This window comes from Bombina bombina, chromosome 5, assembly GCF_027579735.1.
Source record: "Bombina bombina isolate aBomBom1 chromosome 5, aBomBom1.pri, whole genome shotgun sequence".
Taxonomy (NCBI): Eukaryota; Metazoa; Chordata; class Amphibia; order Anura; family Bombinatoridae; genus Bombina; species Bombina bombina.
The window spans coordinates 1,149,481,284-1,149,504,059 of record NC_069503.1 but is presented as its reverse complement, the minus strand read 5'-3'; the positions used below and the strand labels follow the sequence as shown (position 1 = coordinate 1,149,504,059).

The 22,776-nt window shown below is 34.8% G+C and overlaps 1 protein-coding gene across 1 annotated transcript in view; it reads right to left on the bottom strand.

The window, feature by feature from the left end:
- LOC128661759 (microtubule-actin cross-linking factor 1, isoforms 6/7-like) overlaps nt 1–22,776 on the bottom strand; it is a 253,447-nt gene that overhangs the window by 30,813 nt on the left and 199,858 nt on the right. The window contains exons 17-18 of the mRNA XM_053715979.1: nt 4,404–4,592; nt 3,231–3,342 (exon numbers count right to left, since the gene is read on the bottom strand). Coding sequence (XP_053571954.1) covers nt 3,231–3,342; nt 4,404–4,592 — 301 coding nt within the window. The remainder of the gene's footprint in view (nt 1–3,230; nt 3,343–4,403; nt 4,593–22,776) is intronic.

The following is a 22,776-nucleotide window of genomic DNA, read 5'->3' as shown; positions in this document are numbered from 1 at the left end:
TACTGCCTGTTCTACCTCTAGTCTTTCATGCCCTGAGGTATCCACCTCTCATGTCAGTTAACCACTGCCTGTCCTATCTCTAGTCTCTAATGCCCTGAGGTATCCACCTCTCATGTCAGTTAACCACTGCCTATCCTACCTCTAGACTCTCATGCCCTGAGGTGTCCACCTCTCATGTCAGTTAACCACTGCCTGTCCTACCTCTAGACTCTCATGCCCTGAGGTGTCCACCTCTCATATCAGTTAACAACTGCCTGTCCTACCTCTAGACTCTCATGTCCTGAGGTGTCCACATCCCATGTCAGTTAACCACTGACTGTCCTACCTCTAGACTCTCGTGCCCTGAGGTGTCCACCTCTCATATCAGTTAACCACTGCCTTTCCTACCTATAGACTCTCATGCCCTAAGGTGTCCACCTCTCATGTTAGTTAATCACTGCCTCTTCTACCTCTAGACTCTCATGCCCTGAGGTGTCCACCTGTCATGTCAGTTAATCACTGCCTGTTCTACCTCTAGTCTCTCATGCCCTGAGGTATCCACCTCTCATGTCAGTTAACCACTGCCTGTCCTATCTCTAGTCTCTAATGCCCTGAGGTATCCACCTCTCATGTCAGTTAATCACTGCCTGTCCTACCTCTAGACTCTCATGCCCTGAGGTGTCCACCTCTCATGTCAGTTAACCACTGCCTATCCTACCTCTAGACTCTCATGCCCTGAGGTGTCCACCTCTCACGTCAGTTAACTACTGCCTGTCCTACCTCTAGACTCTCATGTCCTGAGGTGTCCACCTCTCATATCAGTTAACCACTGCCTGTCCTACCTCTAGACTCTCATGTCCTAAGGTGTCCACCTCTCATGTTAGTTAACCACTGCCTGTTCTACCTCTAGACTCTCATGCCCTGAGGTGTCCACCTCTCATGTCAGTTAATCACTGCCTGTTCTACCTCTAGTCTCTCATGCCCTGAGGTATCCACCTCTCATGTCAGTTAACCACTGCCTATCCTACCTATAGACTCTCATGTCCTGAGGTGTCCACCTCTCACGTCAGTTAACTACTGCCTGTCCTATCTCTAGTCTCTCATGCCCTGAGGTATCCACCTCTCATGTCAGTTAACCACTGCCTGTCCTATCTCTAGTCTCTAATGCCCTGAGTTATCCACCTCTCATGTCACTTAATCACTGCATGTCCTACCTCTAGACTCTCATGCCCTGAGGTGTCCACCTCTCATGTCAGTTAACCACTGCCTATCCTACCTCTAGACTCTCATGCCCTGAGGTGTCCACCTCTCATGGTAGTTAACCACTGCCTATCCTACCTCTAGACTCTCATGCCCTGAGGTGTCCACCTCTCATGTCAGTTAACCACTGCCTGTCCTACCTCTAGACTCTCATGCCCTGAGGTGTCCACCTCTCACGTCAGTTAACTACTGCCTGTTCTACCTCTAGTCTTTCATGCCCTGAGGTATCCACCTCTCATGTCAGTTAACCACTGCCTGTCCTATCTCTAGTCTCTAATGCCCTTAGGTATCCACCTCTCATGTCAGTTAACCACTGCCTATCCTACCTCTAGACTCTCATGCCCTGAGGTGTCCACCTCTCATGTCAGTTAACCACTGCCTGTCCTACCTCTAGACTCTCATGCCCTGAGGTGTCCACCTCTCATATCAGTTAACAACTGCCTGTCCTACCTCTAGACTCTCATGTCCTGAGGTGTCCACATCCCATGTCAGTTAACCACTGACTGTCCTACCTCTAGACTCTCGTGCCCTGAGGTGTCCACCTCTCATATCAGTTAATCACTGCCTGTCCAACCTCTAGACTCTCATGCGCTGAGGTGTCCACCTCTCATGTCAGTTAACCACTGCCTTTCCTACCTATAGACTCTCATGCCCTAAGGTGTCCACCTCTCATGTTAGTTAATCACTGCCTGTTCTACCTCTAGACTCTCATGCCCTGAGGTGTCCACCTGTCATGTCAGTTAATCACTGCCTGTTCTACCTCTAGTCTCTCATGCCCTGAGGTATCCACCTCTCATGTCAGTTAACCACTGCCTGTCCTATCTCTAGTCTCTAATGCCCTGAGGTATCCACCTCTCATGTCAGTTAATCACTGCCTGTCCTACCTCTAGACTCTCATGCCCTGAGGTGTCCACCTCTCATGTCAGTTAACCACTGCCTATCGTACCTCTAGACTCTCATGCCCTGAGGTGTCCACCTCTCACGTCAGTTAACTACTGCCTGTCCTACCTCTAGACTCTCATGTCCTGAGGTGTCCACCTCTCATATCAGTTAACCACTGCCTGTCCTACCTCTAGTCTCTCATGTCCTGAGGAATCAACCTCTCATGTCAGTTAATCACTGCCTGTCCTACCTCTAGACTCTCATGTCCTGAGGTGTCCACCTCTCATATCAGTTAAACACTGCCTGTCCTACCTCTAGTCTCTCATGCCCTGAGGAATCCACCTCTCATGTCAGTTAATCACTGCCTGTCCTACCTCTAGACTCTCATGCCCTGAGGTGTCCACCTCTCATATCAGTTAACCACTGCCTGTCCTACCTCTAGTCTCTCATGCCCTTAGCGATCCACTTCTCATGTCAGTTAATCACTGCCTGTCCTACCTCTAGACTCTCATGCCCTGAGGTGTCCACCTCTCATATCAGTTAACCACTGCCTGTCCTACCTCTAGTCTCTCATGCCCTGAGCAATCCACTTCTCATGTCAGTTAATCACTGCCTGTCCTACCTCTAGACTCTCATGCCCTGAGGTGTCCACCTCTCATATCAGTTAACTACTGCCTGTCCTACCTCTAGACTCTCATGCCATAAGGTGTCCACCTCTCATGTCGGCCATCCACTGCCTGTCCTACCTGTAGTCTCTCATGCCCTGAGATGTCCACCTCTCATGTCAGTCAACCACTGCCTGTCCTACCTCTAATCTCTCATGCCCTGAGGTGTACACCTCTCATGTCAGCCATCCACTCCCTGTCCTACCTGTGGTCTCTCATGCCCTGATATGTCCAACTCTCATATCAGCCATCCACTGCCTGTCCTACCTCTAGACTCTCATGCCCTGAGGTATCCACATCTCATATCAGCTAACCACTGCCTGTCCTACCTTTAGTCTCTCAAGCCCTGAGGCGTCCAACCTCTGCCTGTCCTCTGCCCATCACCCTGAGCCCTGGCATACTAAGCTAATACACAATAGGCACTGAAGCTACTTGAGTACTCACTGGTTAAGGTCTTGCGCGAATTTGTTGCTCTGGTGTCTGGCATTTTACGCTTGCAGTTCTTAGTCACTCTCTCAACTTCAGGTTCTTTTTTATTCAGCTCCTCCATAAACACCTGCATAGAACCAAAAAGTACCCATGAGAATACTGTCAGAGGAAACACCTTCATAGCAGTAATTAGCAGAAACACCTGCACAGTACCAAAAAGTACCCATGAGAATACTGTCAGAGGAAACGCCATCATAGCAGCAATTAGCAGAAACACCTGCACAGTACCAAAAAGTACCCATGAGAATACTGTCAGAGGAAACGCCATCATAGCAGCAATTAGCAGAAACACCTGCACAGTACCAAAAAGTACCCATGAGAATACTGTCAGAGGAAACACCACCATAGCAGTAATTAGCAGAAACACCTGCATAGTACCATAAAGTACCCATGAGAATACTGTCAGAGGAAACACCACCATAGCAGCAATTAGCAGAAACACCTGCACAGTACCATAAAGTACCCATGAGAATACTGTCAGAGAAAACACCACCATAGCAGTAATTAGCAGAAACACCTGCACAGTACCAAAAAGTACCCATGAGAATACTGTCAGAGGAAACACCTGCACAGTACCAAAAAGTACCCATGAGAATACTGTCAGAGGAAACATCTTCATAGCAGTAATTAGCAGAAACACCTGCACAGTACCAAAAAGTACCCATGAGAATACTGTCAGAGGAAACACCACCATAGCAGTAATTAGCAGTAAAACTGGGGAATGGGTAATAAAGTGATTATCTATATTTTTTTTAAACTATGACAATTCTGGAGTAGACTGTCCCTTTAAGAAAGTGACAGCAGCAGAAATTAACTTCCCAGTGGTGAGTGAGATTATCTATCTTTTTACTAATAAACAATTTCAAGTAGACTGTCCCTTTAACCCTTTTGTGCCGGTATAATAGTATTCACATCGGAACGATGTAAACACTATTAGTAAAAATGAAACCTCGCTATCGTCAATGCGATCATGTGATTTCATGGCCAGGATTAGATTTTGGGGGACTGCATAGGCTGCTAGTCATGTCCCCCCAGGCCGATCCTAACGCTAGGATGACATGGAAGTCCTAACGGTGTGAAGAGTTAAGCATTACTGAACTAGTAGCAGAGACAACAAAAGGTTTATACCGAATGCTGTGATATGATTCCCTCCAGAGCTGACATATCTTCTGGAAGCGGCTCCTGATCTCGTAAGCTCAGAGCCTCTTCTGCAGATGTGATCCAATCCATGAGCCGCGCTACTTCTTCTCGTTCAGTGGCCAATGACTGAATGTGACTTTGGATACGCTCCCCCTGCTGGTGAGCCCAGGACATTACCTGTAGAAACATGTTAAATAGAGAGAAGTGAAATTGTGGGGGTTGCTCACAAGATGTATTTGAGATATTGTATATCAGACACACACATATACAGGATCTACTCTAGTGCTTTGTCTCTCGCATTTTCATCACTAAACATCTGTTGCTGGAAGATTAATATTACTGCATAAAGATCAAAGTATTAGAAATGTCTTCCCTGGTTCAGTCTCATACGGTATTATGCCTCACAACATATCCCAAGGCTTTGTGGAACAGGGAGCTGACATGAGCACAGTGTTTTACCAACGTTTGATGGAAAGCGACGCATTTCTCAGCTTCTAATGGGCTGTTTCCTCAGGCTATGATCTAAATCTAGATCATAGCATGAGGAAACAGCCCCTTAGAGGCTGAGAAACGCGTCACTTTTTAAGTAAAGAATCTTTTTTTAATCACACACTTGCTTGTGTAGTGTATTGCACGGACACACCATTTTTGGGACTTTTTTGGAGCATTTGTGTTGCTGTTTGCTGGTGTTTTCAGTCAGCTGGGTGGCTGTGAAGTCCAAGTCCACCTATACTGCATCTGGAGGTGCTGTCTATCCTGTAAGTGCAATCAATCTTTCTCTGTTTGCCCCTGTCTATACGGTATTGGGCTATGGTTGTTTGCTTTTATTTTCACACAGGTAATAGGAGTATCTCCTCTAGATTATCAGACCTGACACTACTGCTGGTTGGTTACAGTCCAAGATCAAAAAAACTTCAGCAGCACACCAAAGGTAAATAGTATTCCAGCTTTTATTGTACCAGAAGGAAAAAATACATGATGTTTCGGGCTCAAATGCCCTTAATCATATGACCTATTCACAGTATACACCTTACTTAAATACCTGTCACTACAGGTGCAGCTAATTATATCTTTATCTAACTTTATCAGAACATATTGTTTAAATCTAAACGCCACCTAGTGGTCAACATATAATAAAGCATCTTAATAACAAGTCTAACAGTGTTACATATTGGCATTAGGCTACAAAATACAGATAATAAATTTCAAAAATAATTACAAATCTAGTGAAAAGGGATTCTTCTTCACAATGCTCATGATTAGAGAAGGGAAATTGCAGAATCTAGAAAAATTAAACAAAATAGAAAAAATCAAAGAAAAATATTAAAATATATCTCATGATTCATATCTTTTGGATACATACAATCCAATTTATAGATCCACATTGATTCTCTCCTCTTTAAGATCAATTCCCTGTCACTACCTCTCCGTGGGACAGGGACATGATCTATAATTTGAAATTTTAATTGTGCAATTGAATGACATAGGGTTAAAAAATGGTTGGAAACTGGAGCATTTAAATTTTGTATAATTCTGTCCCTCACCCTTTGGGTGGTCTCTCCAAAATAGATCCACCCACATGGGCATTTAATTAAATAAATAGCGTATCCTGTATTGCATGTAAAAAAGCCATTAATCTTATAAATTTTACCAGTGAGAGGATGTACAAAATTGGGACACTTCACCATGTTATTACAATTTGCACAACCCAAACAGGGATAGCAACCCAAATATTTACCAGAAATATAACTTTGTTTCAGTTTTTTACTGCCAATATCTGCTCTTACAAGTATATCCTTAATACAAGTACCCTACCTATAGGCAGACATAGGGCCATTAGCGAACGCTTGCACATCCGGATGACAATCTCTTAACATGAACCAGTATTTATTAACAATTTTTTGTATTTTTTTGTATCTTTGAATCAATGTGGATCTATAAATTGGATTGTATGTATTCCAAAGGTTTGAACCGTGAGATAGATTTTAATATTGTTTTTTTATTTTTTCGATTTTGTTTAATTTTTCTAGATTCTGCAATTTCCCTTCTCTAATCATGAGCGTTGTGAAGAAGAATCCCTTTTTACTAGATTTGTAATTATTTTTGAAATGTATTATCTGTATTTTGTAGCCTAATTCCAATATGTAACACTGTTAGACTTGTTATTAAGATGCATTATTATATGTTGACCACTAGGTGGCGTTTAGATTTAAACAATATGTTCTGATAAAGTTAGATAAAGATATAATTAGCTGCACCTGTGGTGTATACTGTGAATAGGTCATATGATTAAGGGCATTTGAGCCTGAAACGTCATGTATGTTTCCTCCTGGTACAATAAAAGCTGGAATACTATTTACCTTTGGTGTGCTGCTGAAGTTTTATTGATCTTGGATTGTGCTGGAGTCTTCATTGGCTCTCTCACCTTGCACCCAGATAACCACTGGTGCTGGAGTATATCTGACTTTGTTGGTTGGTTACAGTGAGCTGGAATACTGAAAAGTTCCAGCCTGCCCCATTAGCACCGTTGGGTGCAACACGTTTGTGAGTACATTTCCTGTTTCTTTCATCAGTCGTTACCTGTGCTGGTGTTGCTAGGCCATTGTGACGCCTCAGTTCTTTCTCTGCAGATATTCTGACCTATACTTATCATATACTCTGTTATATGCAGTAATCACAGTTCATATCTCTTACACGTGAGTGCATTACATGGTACAATGTTATACTAATGGTACTATACACAGGAATTGTAACAATGTTATACTAATGGTACTATACACAGGAACTGTAACAGTGTTATACTAATGGTACTATACACAGGAATTGTAACAGTGTTATACTAATGGTACTATACACAGGAATTGTAACAGTGTTATACTAATGGTACTATACACAGGAATTGTAACAGTGTTATACTAATGGTACTATACACAGGAATTGTAACAGTGTTATACTAATGGTACTATACACAGGAATTGTAACAGTGTTATACTAATGGTACTATACACAGGAATTGTAACAGTGTTATACTAATGGTACTATACACAGGAATTGTAACAGTGTTATACTAATGGTACTATACACAGGAACTGTAACAAATATCTATTAGACAGTGATCATGTAATGAGACTAATAACTATGTAACAATGTTATGCTAATGGTACTATACACAGGAATTGTATCAAATATCTATTAGACAGTGATCATGTAATGTACCTAATAATTATGTAACAATGTTATACTAATGGTACTATACACAGGAATTGTAACAGTGTTATACTAATGGTACTATACACAGGAACTGTAACAGTGTTATACTAATGGTACTATACACAGGAACTGTAACAAATATCTATTAGACAGTGATCATGTAATGTGCCTAATAACTATGTAACAATGTTATACTAATGGTACTATACACAGGAACTGTAACAAATATCTATTAGACAGTGATCATGTAATGTGTCTAATAACTATGTAACAGTGTTATACTAATGGTACTATACACAGGAACTGTAACAAATATCTATTAGACAGTGATCATGTAATGTGCCTAATAACTATGTAACAATGTTATACTAATGGTACTATACACAGGAACTGTAACACATATCTATTAGACAGTGATCATGTAATGTGCCTAATAACTATGTAACAGTGTTATACTAATGGTACTATACACAGGAAGTGTAACAAATATCTATTAGACAGTGATCATGTAATGTACCTAATAACTATGTAACAGTGTTATACTAATGGTACTATACACAGGAACTGTAACACATATCTATTAGACAGTGATCATGTAATGTGCCTAATAACTATGTAACAGTGTTATACTAATGGTGCTATACACAGGAACTGTAACAAATATCTATTAGACAGTGATCATGTAATGTGCCTAATGACTATGTAACAGTGTTATACTAATGGTACTATACACAGGAACTGTAACAGTGTTATACTAATGGTACTATACACAGGAACTGTAACACATATCTATTAGACAGTGATCATGTAATGTGCCTAATAACTATGTAACAATGTTATACTAATGGTGCTATACACAGGAACTGTAACAGTGTTATTCTAATGGTACTATACACAGGAACTGTAACAGTGTTATACTAATGGTACTATACACAGGAATTGTAACAAATATCTATTAGACAGTGATCATGTAATGTGCCTAATAACTATGTAACAGTGTTATACTAATGGTACTATACACAGGAACTGTAACAAATATCTATTAGACAGTGATCATGTAATGTGCTTAATAACTATGTAACAATGTTATACTAATGGTACTATACACAGGAACTGTAACAAACATCTATTAGACAGTGATCATGTAATGTGCCTAATAACTATGTAACAATGTTATACTAATGGTACTATACACAGGAACTGTAACACATATCTATTAGACAGTGATCATGTAATGTATCTAATAACTATGTAACAATGTTATACTAATGGTACTATACACAGGAACTGTAACACATATCTATTAGACAGTGATCATGTAATGTGCCTAATAACTATGTAACAATGTTATACTAATGGTACTATACACAGGAACTGTAACAAACATCTATTAGACAGTGATCATGTAATGTGCCTAATAACTATGTAACAATGTTATACTAATGGTACTATACACAGGAACTGTAACACATATCTATTAGACAGTGATCATGTAATGTGCCTAATAACTATGTAACAGTGTTATACTAATGGTGCTATACACAGGAACTGTAACACATATCTATTAGACAGTGATCATGTAATGTAACTAATAACTATGTAACAATGTTATACTAATGGTACTATACACAGGAACTGTAACACATATCTATTAGACAGTGATCATGTAATGTGCCTAATAACTATGTAACAATGTTATACTAATGGTACTATACACAGGAACTGTAACAGTGTTATACTAATGGTAGTATACACAGGAACTGTAACACATATCTATTAGACAGTGATCATGTAATGTGTCTAATAACTATGTAACAATGTTATGCTAATGGTACTATACACAGGAACTGTAACAAATATCTATTAGACAGTAATCATGTAATGTGCCTAATGACTATGTAACAGTGTTATACTAATGGTACTATACACAGGAACTGTAACAAATATCTATTAGACAGTGATCATGTAATGTGCCTAATAACTATGTAACAGTGTTATACTAATGGTACTATACACAGGAACTGTAACACATATCTATTAGACAGTGATCATGTAATGTGCCTAATAACTATGTAACAGTGTTATACTAATGGTACTATACACAGGAACTGTAACAGATATCTATTAGACAGTGATCATGTAATGTGTCTAATAACTATGTAACAGTGTTATACTAATGGTACTATACACAGGAACTGTAACAGTGTTATACTAATGGTACTATACACAGGAAGTGTAACAAATATCTATTAGACAGTGATCATGTAATGTGCCTAATAACTATGTAACAGTGTTATACTAATGGTACTATACACAGGAAGTGTAACAAATATCTATTAGACAGTGATCATATAATGTGCCTAATAACTATGTAACAGTGTTATACTAATGGTACTATACACAGGAACTGTAACAAATATCTATTAGACAGTGATCATGTAATGTATCTAATAACTATGTAACAATGTTATACTAATGGTACTATACACAGAACTGTAACACATATCTATTAGACAGTGATCATGTAATGTGCCTAATAACTATGTAACAGTGTTATACTAATGGTACTATACACAGGAACTGTAACAAACATCTATTAGACAGTGATCATGTAATGTGCCTAATAACTATGTAACAGTGTTATAGTAATGGTACTATACACAGGAACTGTAACAAATATCTATTAGACAGTGATCATGTAATGTATCTAATAACTATGTAACAGTGTTATACTAATGGTACTATACACAGGAACTGTAACAATGTTATATTAATGGTACTATACACAGGAACTGTAACAATGTTATACTAATGGTACTATACACAGGAACTGTAACAAATATCTATTAGACAGTGATCATGTAATGTGCCTAATAACTATGTAACAGTGTTATACTAATGGTACTATACACAGGAACTGTAACAATGTTATACTAATGGTACTATACACAGGAACTGTAACACATATCTATTAGACAGTGATAATGTAATGTGTCTAATAACTATGTAACAATGTTATACTAATGGTACTATACACAGGAACTGTAACAATGTTATACTAATGGTACTATACACAGGAACTGTAACAATGTTATACTAATGGTACTATACACAGGAACTGTAACACATATCTATTAGACAGTGATCATGTAATGTACTTAATAACTATGTAACAATGTTATACTAATGGTACTATACACAGGAACTGTAACAATGTTATACTAATGGTACTATACATAGGAACTGTAACAGTGTTATACTAATGGTACTATACACAGGAACTGTAACACATATCTATTAGACAGTGATCATGTAATGTGCCTAATAACTATGTAACAGTGTTATACTAATGGTACTATACACAGGAACTGTAACAGTGTTATTCTAATGGTACTATACACAGGAATTGTAACAAATATCTATTAGACAGTGATCATGTAATGTGCCTAATAACTATGTAACAATGTTATACTAATGGTACTATACACAGGAACTGTAACAAATATCTATTAGACAGTGATAATGTAATGTGCCTAATAACTATGTAACAGTGTTATACTAATGGTACTATACACAGGAACTGTAACAAATATCTATTAGACAGTGATAATGTAATGTGCCTAATAACTATGTAACAATGTTATACTAATGGTACTATACACAGGAACTGTAACAGTGTTATACTAATGGTAGTATACACAGGAACTGTAACAGTGTTATACTAATGGTACTATACACAGGAACTGTAACACATATCTATTAGACAGTGATCATATAATGTGCCTAATAACTATGTAACAGTGTTATACTAATGGTACTATACACAGGAACTGTAACACATATCTATTAGACAGTGATCATGTAATGTGCCTAATAACTATGTAACAATGTTATACTAATGGTACTATACACAGGAACTGTAACACATATCTATTAGACAGTGATCATGTAATGTACCTAATAACTATGTAACAGTGTTATACTAATGGTACTATACACAGGAACTGTAACAAATATCTATTAGACAGTGATCATGTAATGTGCCTAATAACTATGTAACAGTGTTATACTAATGGTACTATACACAGGAACTGTAACAGTGTTATACTAATGGTACTATACACAGGAACTGTAACAGTGTTATACTAATGGTACTATACACAGGAACTGTAACAAATATCTATTAGACAGTGATCATGTAATGTGCCTAATAACTATGTAACAGTGTTATACTAATGGTACTATACACAGGAACTGTAACAGTGTTATACTAATGGTACTATACACAGGAACTGTAACAGTGTTATACTAATGGTACTATACACAGGAACTGTAACAAATATCTATTAGACAGTGATCATGTAATGTGCCTAATAACTATGTAACAGTGTTATACTAATGGTACTATACACAGGAACTGTAACAGTGTTATACTAATGGTACTATACACAGGAACTGTAACAGTGTTATACTAATGGTACTATACACAGGAACTGTAACAGTGTTATACTAATGGTACTATACACAGGAACTGTAACAGTGTTATACTAATGGTACTATACACAGGAACTGTAACAGTGTTATACTAATGGTACTATACACAGGAACTGTAACAGTGTTATACTAATGGTACTATACACAGGAACTGTAACAGTGTTATACTAATGGTACTATACACAGGAACTGTAACAATGTTATACTAATGGTACTATACACAGGAACTGTAACAGTGTTATACTAATGGTACTATACACAGGAACTGTAACAAATATCTATTAGACAGTGATCATGTAATGTGCCTAATAACTATGTAACAGTGTTATACTAATGGTACTATACACAGGAACTGTAACAAATATCTATTAGACAGTGATCATGTAATGTGCCTAATAACTATGTAACAATGTTATACTAATGGTACTATACACAGGAACTGTAACAAATATCTATTAGACAGTGATCATGTAATGTGCCTAATAACTATGTAACAGTGTTATACTAATGGTACTATACACAGGAACTGTAACACATATCTATTAGACAGTGATCATGTAATGTGCCTAATAACTATGTAACAGTGTTATACTAATGGTACTATACACAGGAACTGTAACAAATATCTATTAGACAGTGATCATATAATGTGCCTAATAACTATGTAACAGTGTTATACTAATGGTACTATACACAGGAACTGTAACAAATATCTATTAGACAGTGATCATGTAATGTGCCTAATAACTATGTAACAATGTTATACTAATGGTACTATACACAGGAACTGTAACAGTGTTATACTAATGGTACTATACACAGGAACTGTAACAGTGTTATACTAATGGTACTATACACGGGAACTGTAACACTGTTATACTAATGGTACTATACACAGGAATTGTAACAAATATCTATTAGACAGTGATCATGTAATGTACCTAATAACTATGTAACAGTGTTATACTAATGGTACTATACACAGGAACTGTAACAAATATCTATTAGACAGTGATCATGTAATGTGCCTAATAACTATGTAACAGTGTTATACTAATGGTACTATACACAGGAACTGTAACAAATATCTATTAGACAGTGATCATGTAATGTATCTAATAACTATGTAACAATGTTATACTAATGGTACTATACACAGGAACTGTAACAAATATCTATTAGACAGTGATCATGTAATGTGCCTAATAACTATGTAACAATGTTATACTAATGGTACTATACACAGGAACTGTAACACATATCTATTAGACAGTGATCATGTAATGTGCCTAATAACTATGTAACAATGTTATACTAATGGTACTATACACAGGAACTGTAACACATATCTATTAGACAGTGATCATGTAATGTGCCTAATAACTATGTAACAATGTTATACTAATGGTACTATACACAGGAACTGTAACACATATCTATTAGACAGTGATCATGTAATGTGCCTAATAACTATGTAACAGTGTTATACTAATGGTACTATACACAGGAACTGTAACACATATCTATTAGACAGTGATCATGTAATGTACCTAATAACTATGTAACAGTGTTATACTAATGGTACTATACACAGGAACTGTAACACATATCTATTAGACAGTGATCATGTAATGTACCTAATAACTATGTAACAGTGTTATACTAATGGTACTATACACAGGAAGTGTAACACATATCTATTAGACAGTGATCATGTAATGTGTCTAATAACTATGTAACAGTGTTATACTAATGGTACTATACACAGGAAGTGTAACAAATATCTATTAGACAGTGATCATGTAATGTACCTAATAACTATGTAACAGTGTTATACTAATGGTACTATACACAGGAACTGTAACAAATATCTATTAGACAGTGATCATGTAATGTGCCTAATAACTATGTAACAGTGTTATACTAATGGTACTATACACAGGAACTGTAACAAATATCTATTAGACAGTGATCATGTAATGTATCTAATAACTATGTAACAATGTTATACTAATGGTACTATACACAGGAACTGTAACAAATATCTATTAGACAGTGATCATGTAATGTGCCTAATAACTATGTAACAATGTTATACTAATGGTACTATACACAGGAACTGTAACACATATCTATTAGACAGTGATCATGTAATGTGCCTAATAACTATGTAACAATGTTATACTAATGGTACTATACACAGGAACTGTAACACATATCTATTAGACAGTGATCATGTAATGTGCCTAATAACTATGTAACAATGTTATACTAATGGTACTATACACAGAACTGTAACACATATCTATTAGACAGTGATCATATAATGTGCCTAATAACTATGTAACAGTGTTATACTAATGGTACTATACACAGGAACTGTAACAAATATCTATTAGACAGTGATCATGTAATGTGCCTAATAACTATGTAACAATGTTATACTAATGGTACTATACACAGGAATTGTAACAAATATCTATTAGACAGTGATCATGTAATGTGCCTAATAACTATGTAACAGTGTTATACTAATGGTACTATACACAGGAATTGTAACAAATATCTATTAGACAGTGATCATGTAATGTGCTTAATAACTATGTAACAATGTTATACTAATGGTACTATACACAGGAACTGTAACACATATCTATTAGACAGTGATCATGTAATGTGCCTAATAACTATGTAACAATGTTATACTAATGGTACTATACACAGGAACTGTAACACATATCTATTAGACAGTGATCATGTAATGTGCCTAATAACTATGTAACAATGTTATACTAATGGTACTATACACAGGAACTGTAACACATATCTATTAGACAGTGATCATGTAATGTGCCTAATAACTATGTAACAGTGTTATACTAATGGTACTATACACAGGAACTGTAACACATATCTATTAGACAGTGATCATGTAATGTGCCTAATAACTATGTAACAGTGTTATACTAATGGTACTATACACAGGAAGTGTAACACATATCTATTAGACAGTGATCATGTAATGTGCCTAATAACTATGTAACAATGTTATACTAATGGTACTATACACAGGAACTGTAACAAATATCTATTAGACAGTGATCATGTAATGTGCCTAATAACTATGTAACAATGTTATACTAATGGTACTATACACAGGAACTGTAACAAATATCTATTAGACAGTGATCATGTAATGTGCCTAATAACTATGTAACAGTGTTATACTAATGGTACTATACACAGGAACTGTAACAAATATCTATTAGACAGTGATCATGTAATGTATCTAATAACTATGTAACAATGTTATACTAATGGTACTATACACAGGAACTGTAACAAATATCTATTAGACAGTGATCATGTAATGTACCTAATAACTATGTAACAGTGTTATACTAATGGTACTATACACAGGAACTGTAACACATATCTATTAGACAGTGATCATATAATGTGCCTAATAACTATGTAACAATGTTATACTAATGGTACTATACACAGGAACTGTAACAAATATCTATTAGACAGTGATCATGTAATGTGCCTAATAACTATGTAACAATGTTATACTAATGGTACTATACACAGGAATTGTAACAAATATCTATTAGACAGTGATCATGTAATGTACCTAATAACTATGTAACAATGCTATACTAATGGTACTATACACAGGAATTGTAACAAATATCTATTAGACAGTGATCATGTAATGTATCTAATAACTATGTAACAATGTTATACTAATGGTACTATACACAGGAACTGTAACACATATCTATTAGACAGTGATCATGTAATGAGACTAATAACTAACTATGTAACACTGTTATACTAATGGTACTATACACAGGAATTGTAACAAATATCTATTAGACAGTGATCATGTAATGTGCCTAATAACTATGTAACAGTGTTATACTAATGGTACTATACACAGGAACTGTAACAAATATCTATTAGACAGTGATCATGTAATGTATCTAATAACTATGTAACAATGTTTTACTAATGGTACTATACACAGGAACTGTAACAAATATCTATTAGACAGTGATCATGTAATGTGCCTAATAACTATGTAACAATGTTATACTAATGGTACTATACACAGGAACTGTAACAGTGTTATACTAATGGTACTATACACAGGAACTGTAACACATATCTATTAGACAGTGATCATATAATGTGCCTAATAACTATGTAACAGTGTTATACTAATGGTACTATACACAGGAACTGTAACACATATCTATTAGACAGTGATCATGTAATGTGCCTAATAACTATGTAACAATGTTATACTAATGGTACTATACACAGGAACTGTAACAAATATCTATTAGACAGTGATCATGTAATGTGCCTAATAACTATGTAACAGTGTTATACTAATGGTACTATACACAGGAACTGTAACAAATATCTATTAGACAGTGATCATATAATGTGCCTAATAACTATGTAACAATGTTATACTAATGGTACTATACACAGGAACTGTAACACATATCTATTAGACAGTGATCATGTAATGTGCCTAATAACTATGTAACAATGTTATACTAATGGTACTATACACAGGAACTGTAACACATATCTATTAGACAGTGATCATGTAATGTGCCTAATAACTATGTAACAATGTTATACTAATGGTACTATACACAGGAACTGTAACACATATCTATTAGACAGTGATCATGTAATGTGCCTAATAACTATGTAACAGTGTTATACTAATGGTACTATACACAGGAACTGTAACAATGTTATACTAATGGTACTATACACAGGAACTGTAACAATGTTATACTAATGGTACTATACACAGGAACTGTAACAAATATCTATTAGACAGTGATCATGTAATGTGCCTAATAACTATGTAACAGTGTTATACTAATGGTACTATACACAGGAACTGTAACAAATATCTATTAGACAGTGATCATATAATGTGCCTAATAACTATGTAACAATGTTATACTAATGGTACTATACACAGGAACTGTAACACATATCTATTAGACAGTGATCATGTAATGTGCCTAATAACTATGTAACAATGTTATACTAATGGTACTATACACAGGAACTGTAACAAATATCTATTAGACAGTGATCATGTAATGTGCCTAATAACTATGTAACAATGTTATACTAATGGTACTATACACAGGAACTGTAACAGTGTTATACTAATGGTACTATACACAGGAACTGTAACAAATATCTATTAGACAGTGATCATGTAATGTACCTAATAACTATGTAACACTGTTATACTAATGGTACTATACACAGGAACTGTAACAAATATCTATTAGACAGTGATCATGTAATGTGCCTAATAACTATGTAACAGTGTTATACTAATGGTACTATACACAGGAACTGTAACACATATCTATTAGACAGTGATCATGTAATGTGCCTAATAACTATGTAACAGTGTTATACTAATGGTACTATACACAGGAACTGTAACAAATATCTATTAGACAGTGATCATGTAATGTGCCTAATAACTATGTAACAGTGTTATACTAATGGTACTATACACAGGAATTGTAACAGTGTTATACTAATAGTGCTATACACAGGAACTGTAACAAATATCTATTAGACAGTGATCATGTAATGTGCCTAATAACTATGTAACAGTGTTATACTAATGGTACTATACACAGGAATTGTAACAAATATCTATTAGACAGTGATCATGTAATGTGCCTAGTAACTATGTAACAGTGTTATACTAATGGTACTATACACAGGAATTGTAACAAATATCTATTAGACAGTGATCATGTAATGTGCCTAGTAACTATGTAACAGTGTTATACTAATGGTACTATACACAGGAACTGTAACACATATCTATTAGACAGTGATCATGTAATGTGCCTAATAACTATGTAACAGTGTTATACTAATGGTACTATACACAGGAACTGTAACAAATATCTATTAGACAGTGATCATGTAATGTGCCTAATAACTATGTAACAATGTTATACTAATGGTACTATACACAGGAACTGTAACAAATATCTATTAGACAGTGATCATATAATGTGCCTAATAACTATGTAACAGTGTTATACTAATGGTACTATACACAGGAATTGTAACACATATCTATTAGACAGTGATCATGTAATGTGCCTAATAACTATGTAACAGTGTTATACTAATGGTGCTATACACAGGAACTGTAACACATATCTATTAGACAGTGATCATGTAATGTGCCTAATAACAATGTAACAGTGTTATACTAATGGTGCTATACACAGGAACTGTAACACATATCTATTAGACAGTGATCATGTAATGTGCCTAATAACAATGTAACAGTGTTATACTAATGGTACTATACACAGGAATTGTAACAAATATCTATTAGACAGTGATCATGTAATGTGCCTAATAACAATGTAACAGTGTTATACTAATGGTACTATACACAGGAATTGTAACAAATATCTATTAGACAGTGATCATGTAATGTGCCTAATAACTATGTAACAATGTTATACTAATGGTACTATACACAGGAATTGTAACAAACATCTATTAGACAGTGATCATGTAATGTGCCTAATAACTATGTAACAGTGTTATACTAATGGTACTATACACAGGAACTGTAACACATATCTATTAGACAGTGATCATGTAATGTGCCTAATAACTATGTAACAATGTTATACTAATGGTACTATACACAGGAACTGTAACACATATCTATTAGACAGTGATCATGTAATGTGCCTAATAACAATGTAACAGTGTTATACTAATGGTACTATACACAGGAATTGTAACAAATATCTATTAGACAGTGATCATGTAATGTGCTTAATAACTATGTAACAGTGTTATACTAATGGTACTATACACAGGAACTGTAACAATGTTATACTAATGGTACTATACACAGGAACTGTAACAATGTTATACTAATGGTACTATACACAGGAACTGTAACAAATATCTATTAGACAGTGATCATGTAATGTGCCTAATAACTAACTATGTAACAATGTTATACTAATGGTACTATACACAGGAACTGTAACAAATATCTATTAGACAGTGATCATGTAATGTGCCTAATAACTATGTAACAATGTTATACTAATGGTACTATACACAGGAACTGTAACACATATCTATTAGACAGTGATCATGTAATGTGCCTAATAACTATGTAACAGTGTTATACTAATGGTACTATACACAGGAACTGTAACACATATCTATTAGACAGTGATCATGTAATGTGCCTAATAACTATGTAACAGTGTTATACTAATGGTACTATACACAGGAAGTGTAACACATATCTATTAGACAGTGATCATGTAATGTGCCTAATAACTATGTAACAATGTTATACTAATGGTACTATACACAGGAACTGTAACAGTGTTATACTAATGGTACTATACACAGGAACTGTAACAAATATCTATTAGACAGTGATCATGTAATGTGCCTAATAACTATGTAACAATGTTATACTAATGGTACTATACACAGGAACTGTAACAGTGTTATACTAATGGTACTATACACAGGAACTGTAACAGTGTTATACTAATGGTACTATACACAGGAACTGTAACAAATATCTATTAGACAGTGATCATGTAATGTGCCTAATAACTATGTAACAGTGTTATACTAATGGTACTATACACAGGAACTGTAACACATATCTATTAGACAGTGATCATGTAATGTGCCTAATAACTATGTAACAGTGTTATACTAATGGTACTATACACAGGAAGTGTAACACATATCTATTAGACAGTGATCATGTAATGTGCCTAATAACTATGTAACAATGTTATACTAATGGTACTATACACAGGAACTGTAACACATATCTATTAGACAGTGATCATATAATGTGCCTAATAACTATGTAACAGTGTTATACTAATGGTACTATACACAGGAACTGTAACACATATCTATTAGACAGTGATCATATAATGTGCCTAATAACTATGTAACAATGTTATACTAATGGTACTATACACAGGAACTGTAACAGTGTTATACTAATGGTACTATACACAGGAACTGTAACAGTGTTATACTAATGGTACTATACACAGGAACTGTAACAAATATCTATTAGACAGTGATCATGTAATGTGCCTAATAACTATGTAACAGTGTTATACTAATGGTACTATACACAGGAACTGTAACAAATATCTATTAGACAGTGATCATATAATGTGCCTAATAACTATGTAACAATGTTATACTAATGGTACTATACACAGGAACTGTAACAGTGTTATACTAATGGTACTATACACAGGAACTGTAACAGTGTTATACTAATGGTACTATACACAGGAACTGTAACAAATATCTATTAGACAGTGATCATGTAATGTGCCTAATAACTATGTAACAGTGTTATACTAATGGTACTATACACAGGAACTGTAACAGTGTTATACTAATGGTACTATACACAGGAACTGTAACAAATATCTATTAGACAGTGATCATGTAATGTGCCTAATAACTATGTAACAATGTTATACTAATGGTACTATACACAGGAACTGTAACAAATATCTATTAGACAGTGATCATGTAATGTGCCTAATAACTATGTAACAATGTTATACTAATGGTACTATACACAGGAACTGTAACAAATATCTATTAGACAGTGATCATGTAATGTGCCTAATAACTATGTAACAATGTTATACTAATGGTACTATACACAGGAATTGTAACAAATATCTATTAGACAGTGATCATGTAATGTACCTAATAACTATGTAACAATGCTATACTAATGGTACTATACACAGGAATTGTAACAAATATCTATTAGACAGTGATCATGTAATGTATCTAATAACTATGTAACAATGTTTTACTAATGGTACTATACACAGGAATTGTAACAAATATCTATTAGACAGTGATCATGTAATGTATCTAATAACTATGTAACAGTGTTATACTAATGGTACTATACACAGGAACTGTAACAAATATCTATTAGACAGTGATCATGTAATGTACCTAATAACTATGTAACAGTGTTATACTAATGGTACTATACACAGGAACTGTAACACATATCTATTAGACAGTGATCATGTAATGTGCCTAATAACTATGTAACAGTGTTATACTAATGGTGCTATACACAGGAACTGTAACACATATCTATTAGACAGTGATCATGTAATGAGACTAATAACTAACTATGTAACAGTGTTATACTAATGGTACTATACACAGGAACTGTAACAAATATCTATTAGACAGTGATCATGTAATGTGCCTAATAACTATGTAACAATGTTATACTAATGGTACTATACACAGGAACTGTAACAAATATCTATTAGACAGTGATCATGTAATGTACCTAATAACTATGTAACAATGCTATACTAATGGTACTATACACAGGAATTGTAACAAATATCTATTAGACAGTGATCATGTAATGTATCTAATAACTATGTAACAATGTTTTACTAATGGTACTATACACAGGAACTGTAACAAATATCTATTAGACAGTGATCATGTAATGTATCTAATAACTATGTAACAGTGTTATACTAATGGTACTATACACAGGAACTGTAACAGTGTTATACTAATGGTACTATACACAGGAACTGTAACAGTGTTATACTAATGGTACTATACACAGGAACTGTAACAAATATCTATTAGACAGTGATCATGTAATGTGTCTAATAACTATGTAACAGTGTTATACTAATGGTACTATACACAGGAACTGTAACAGTGTTATACTAATGGTACTATACACAGGAACTGTAACAAATATCTATTAGACAGTGATCATGTAATGTATCTAATAACTATGTAACAGTGTTATACTAATGGTACTATACACAGGAACTGTAATAAATATCTATTAGACAGTGATCATGTAATGTGCCTAATAACTATGTAACAGTGTTATACTAATGGTACTATACACAGGAATTGTAACAAATATCTATTAGACAGTGATCATGTAATGTGCCTAATAACTATGTAACAATGTTTTACTAATGGTACTATACACAGGAATTGTAACAAATATCTATTAGACAGTGATCATGTAATGTGCCTAATAACTATGTAACAGTGTTATACTAATGGTGCTATACACAGGAACTGTAACACATATCTATTAGACAGTGATCATGTAATGAGACTAATAACTAACTATGTAACACTGTTATACTAATGGTACTATACACAGGAACTGTAACAAATATCTATTAGACAGTGATCATGTAATGTGTCTAATAACTATGTAACAGTGTTATACTAATGGTACTATACACAGGAACTGTAACAAATATCTATTAGACAGTAATCATGTAATGTGCCTAATGACTATGTAACAGTGTTATACTAATGGTACTATACACAGGAACTGTAACAAACATCTATTAGACAGTGATCATATAATGTGCCTAATAACTATGTAACAATGTTATACTAATGGTACTATACACAGGAACTGTAACACATATCTATTAGACAGTGATCATGTAATGTGTCTAATAACTATGTAACAGTGTTATACTAATGGTACTATACACAGGAACTGTAACAA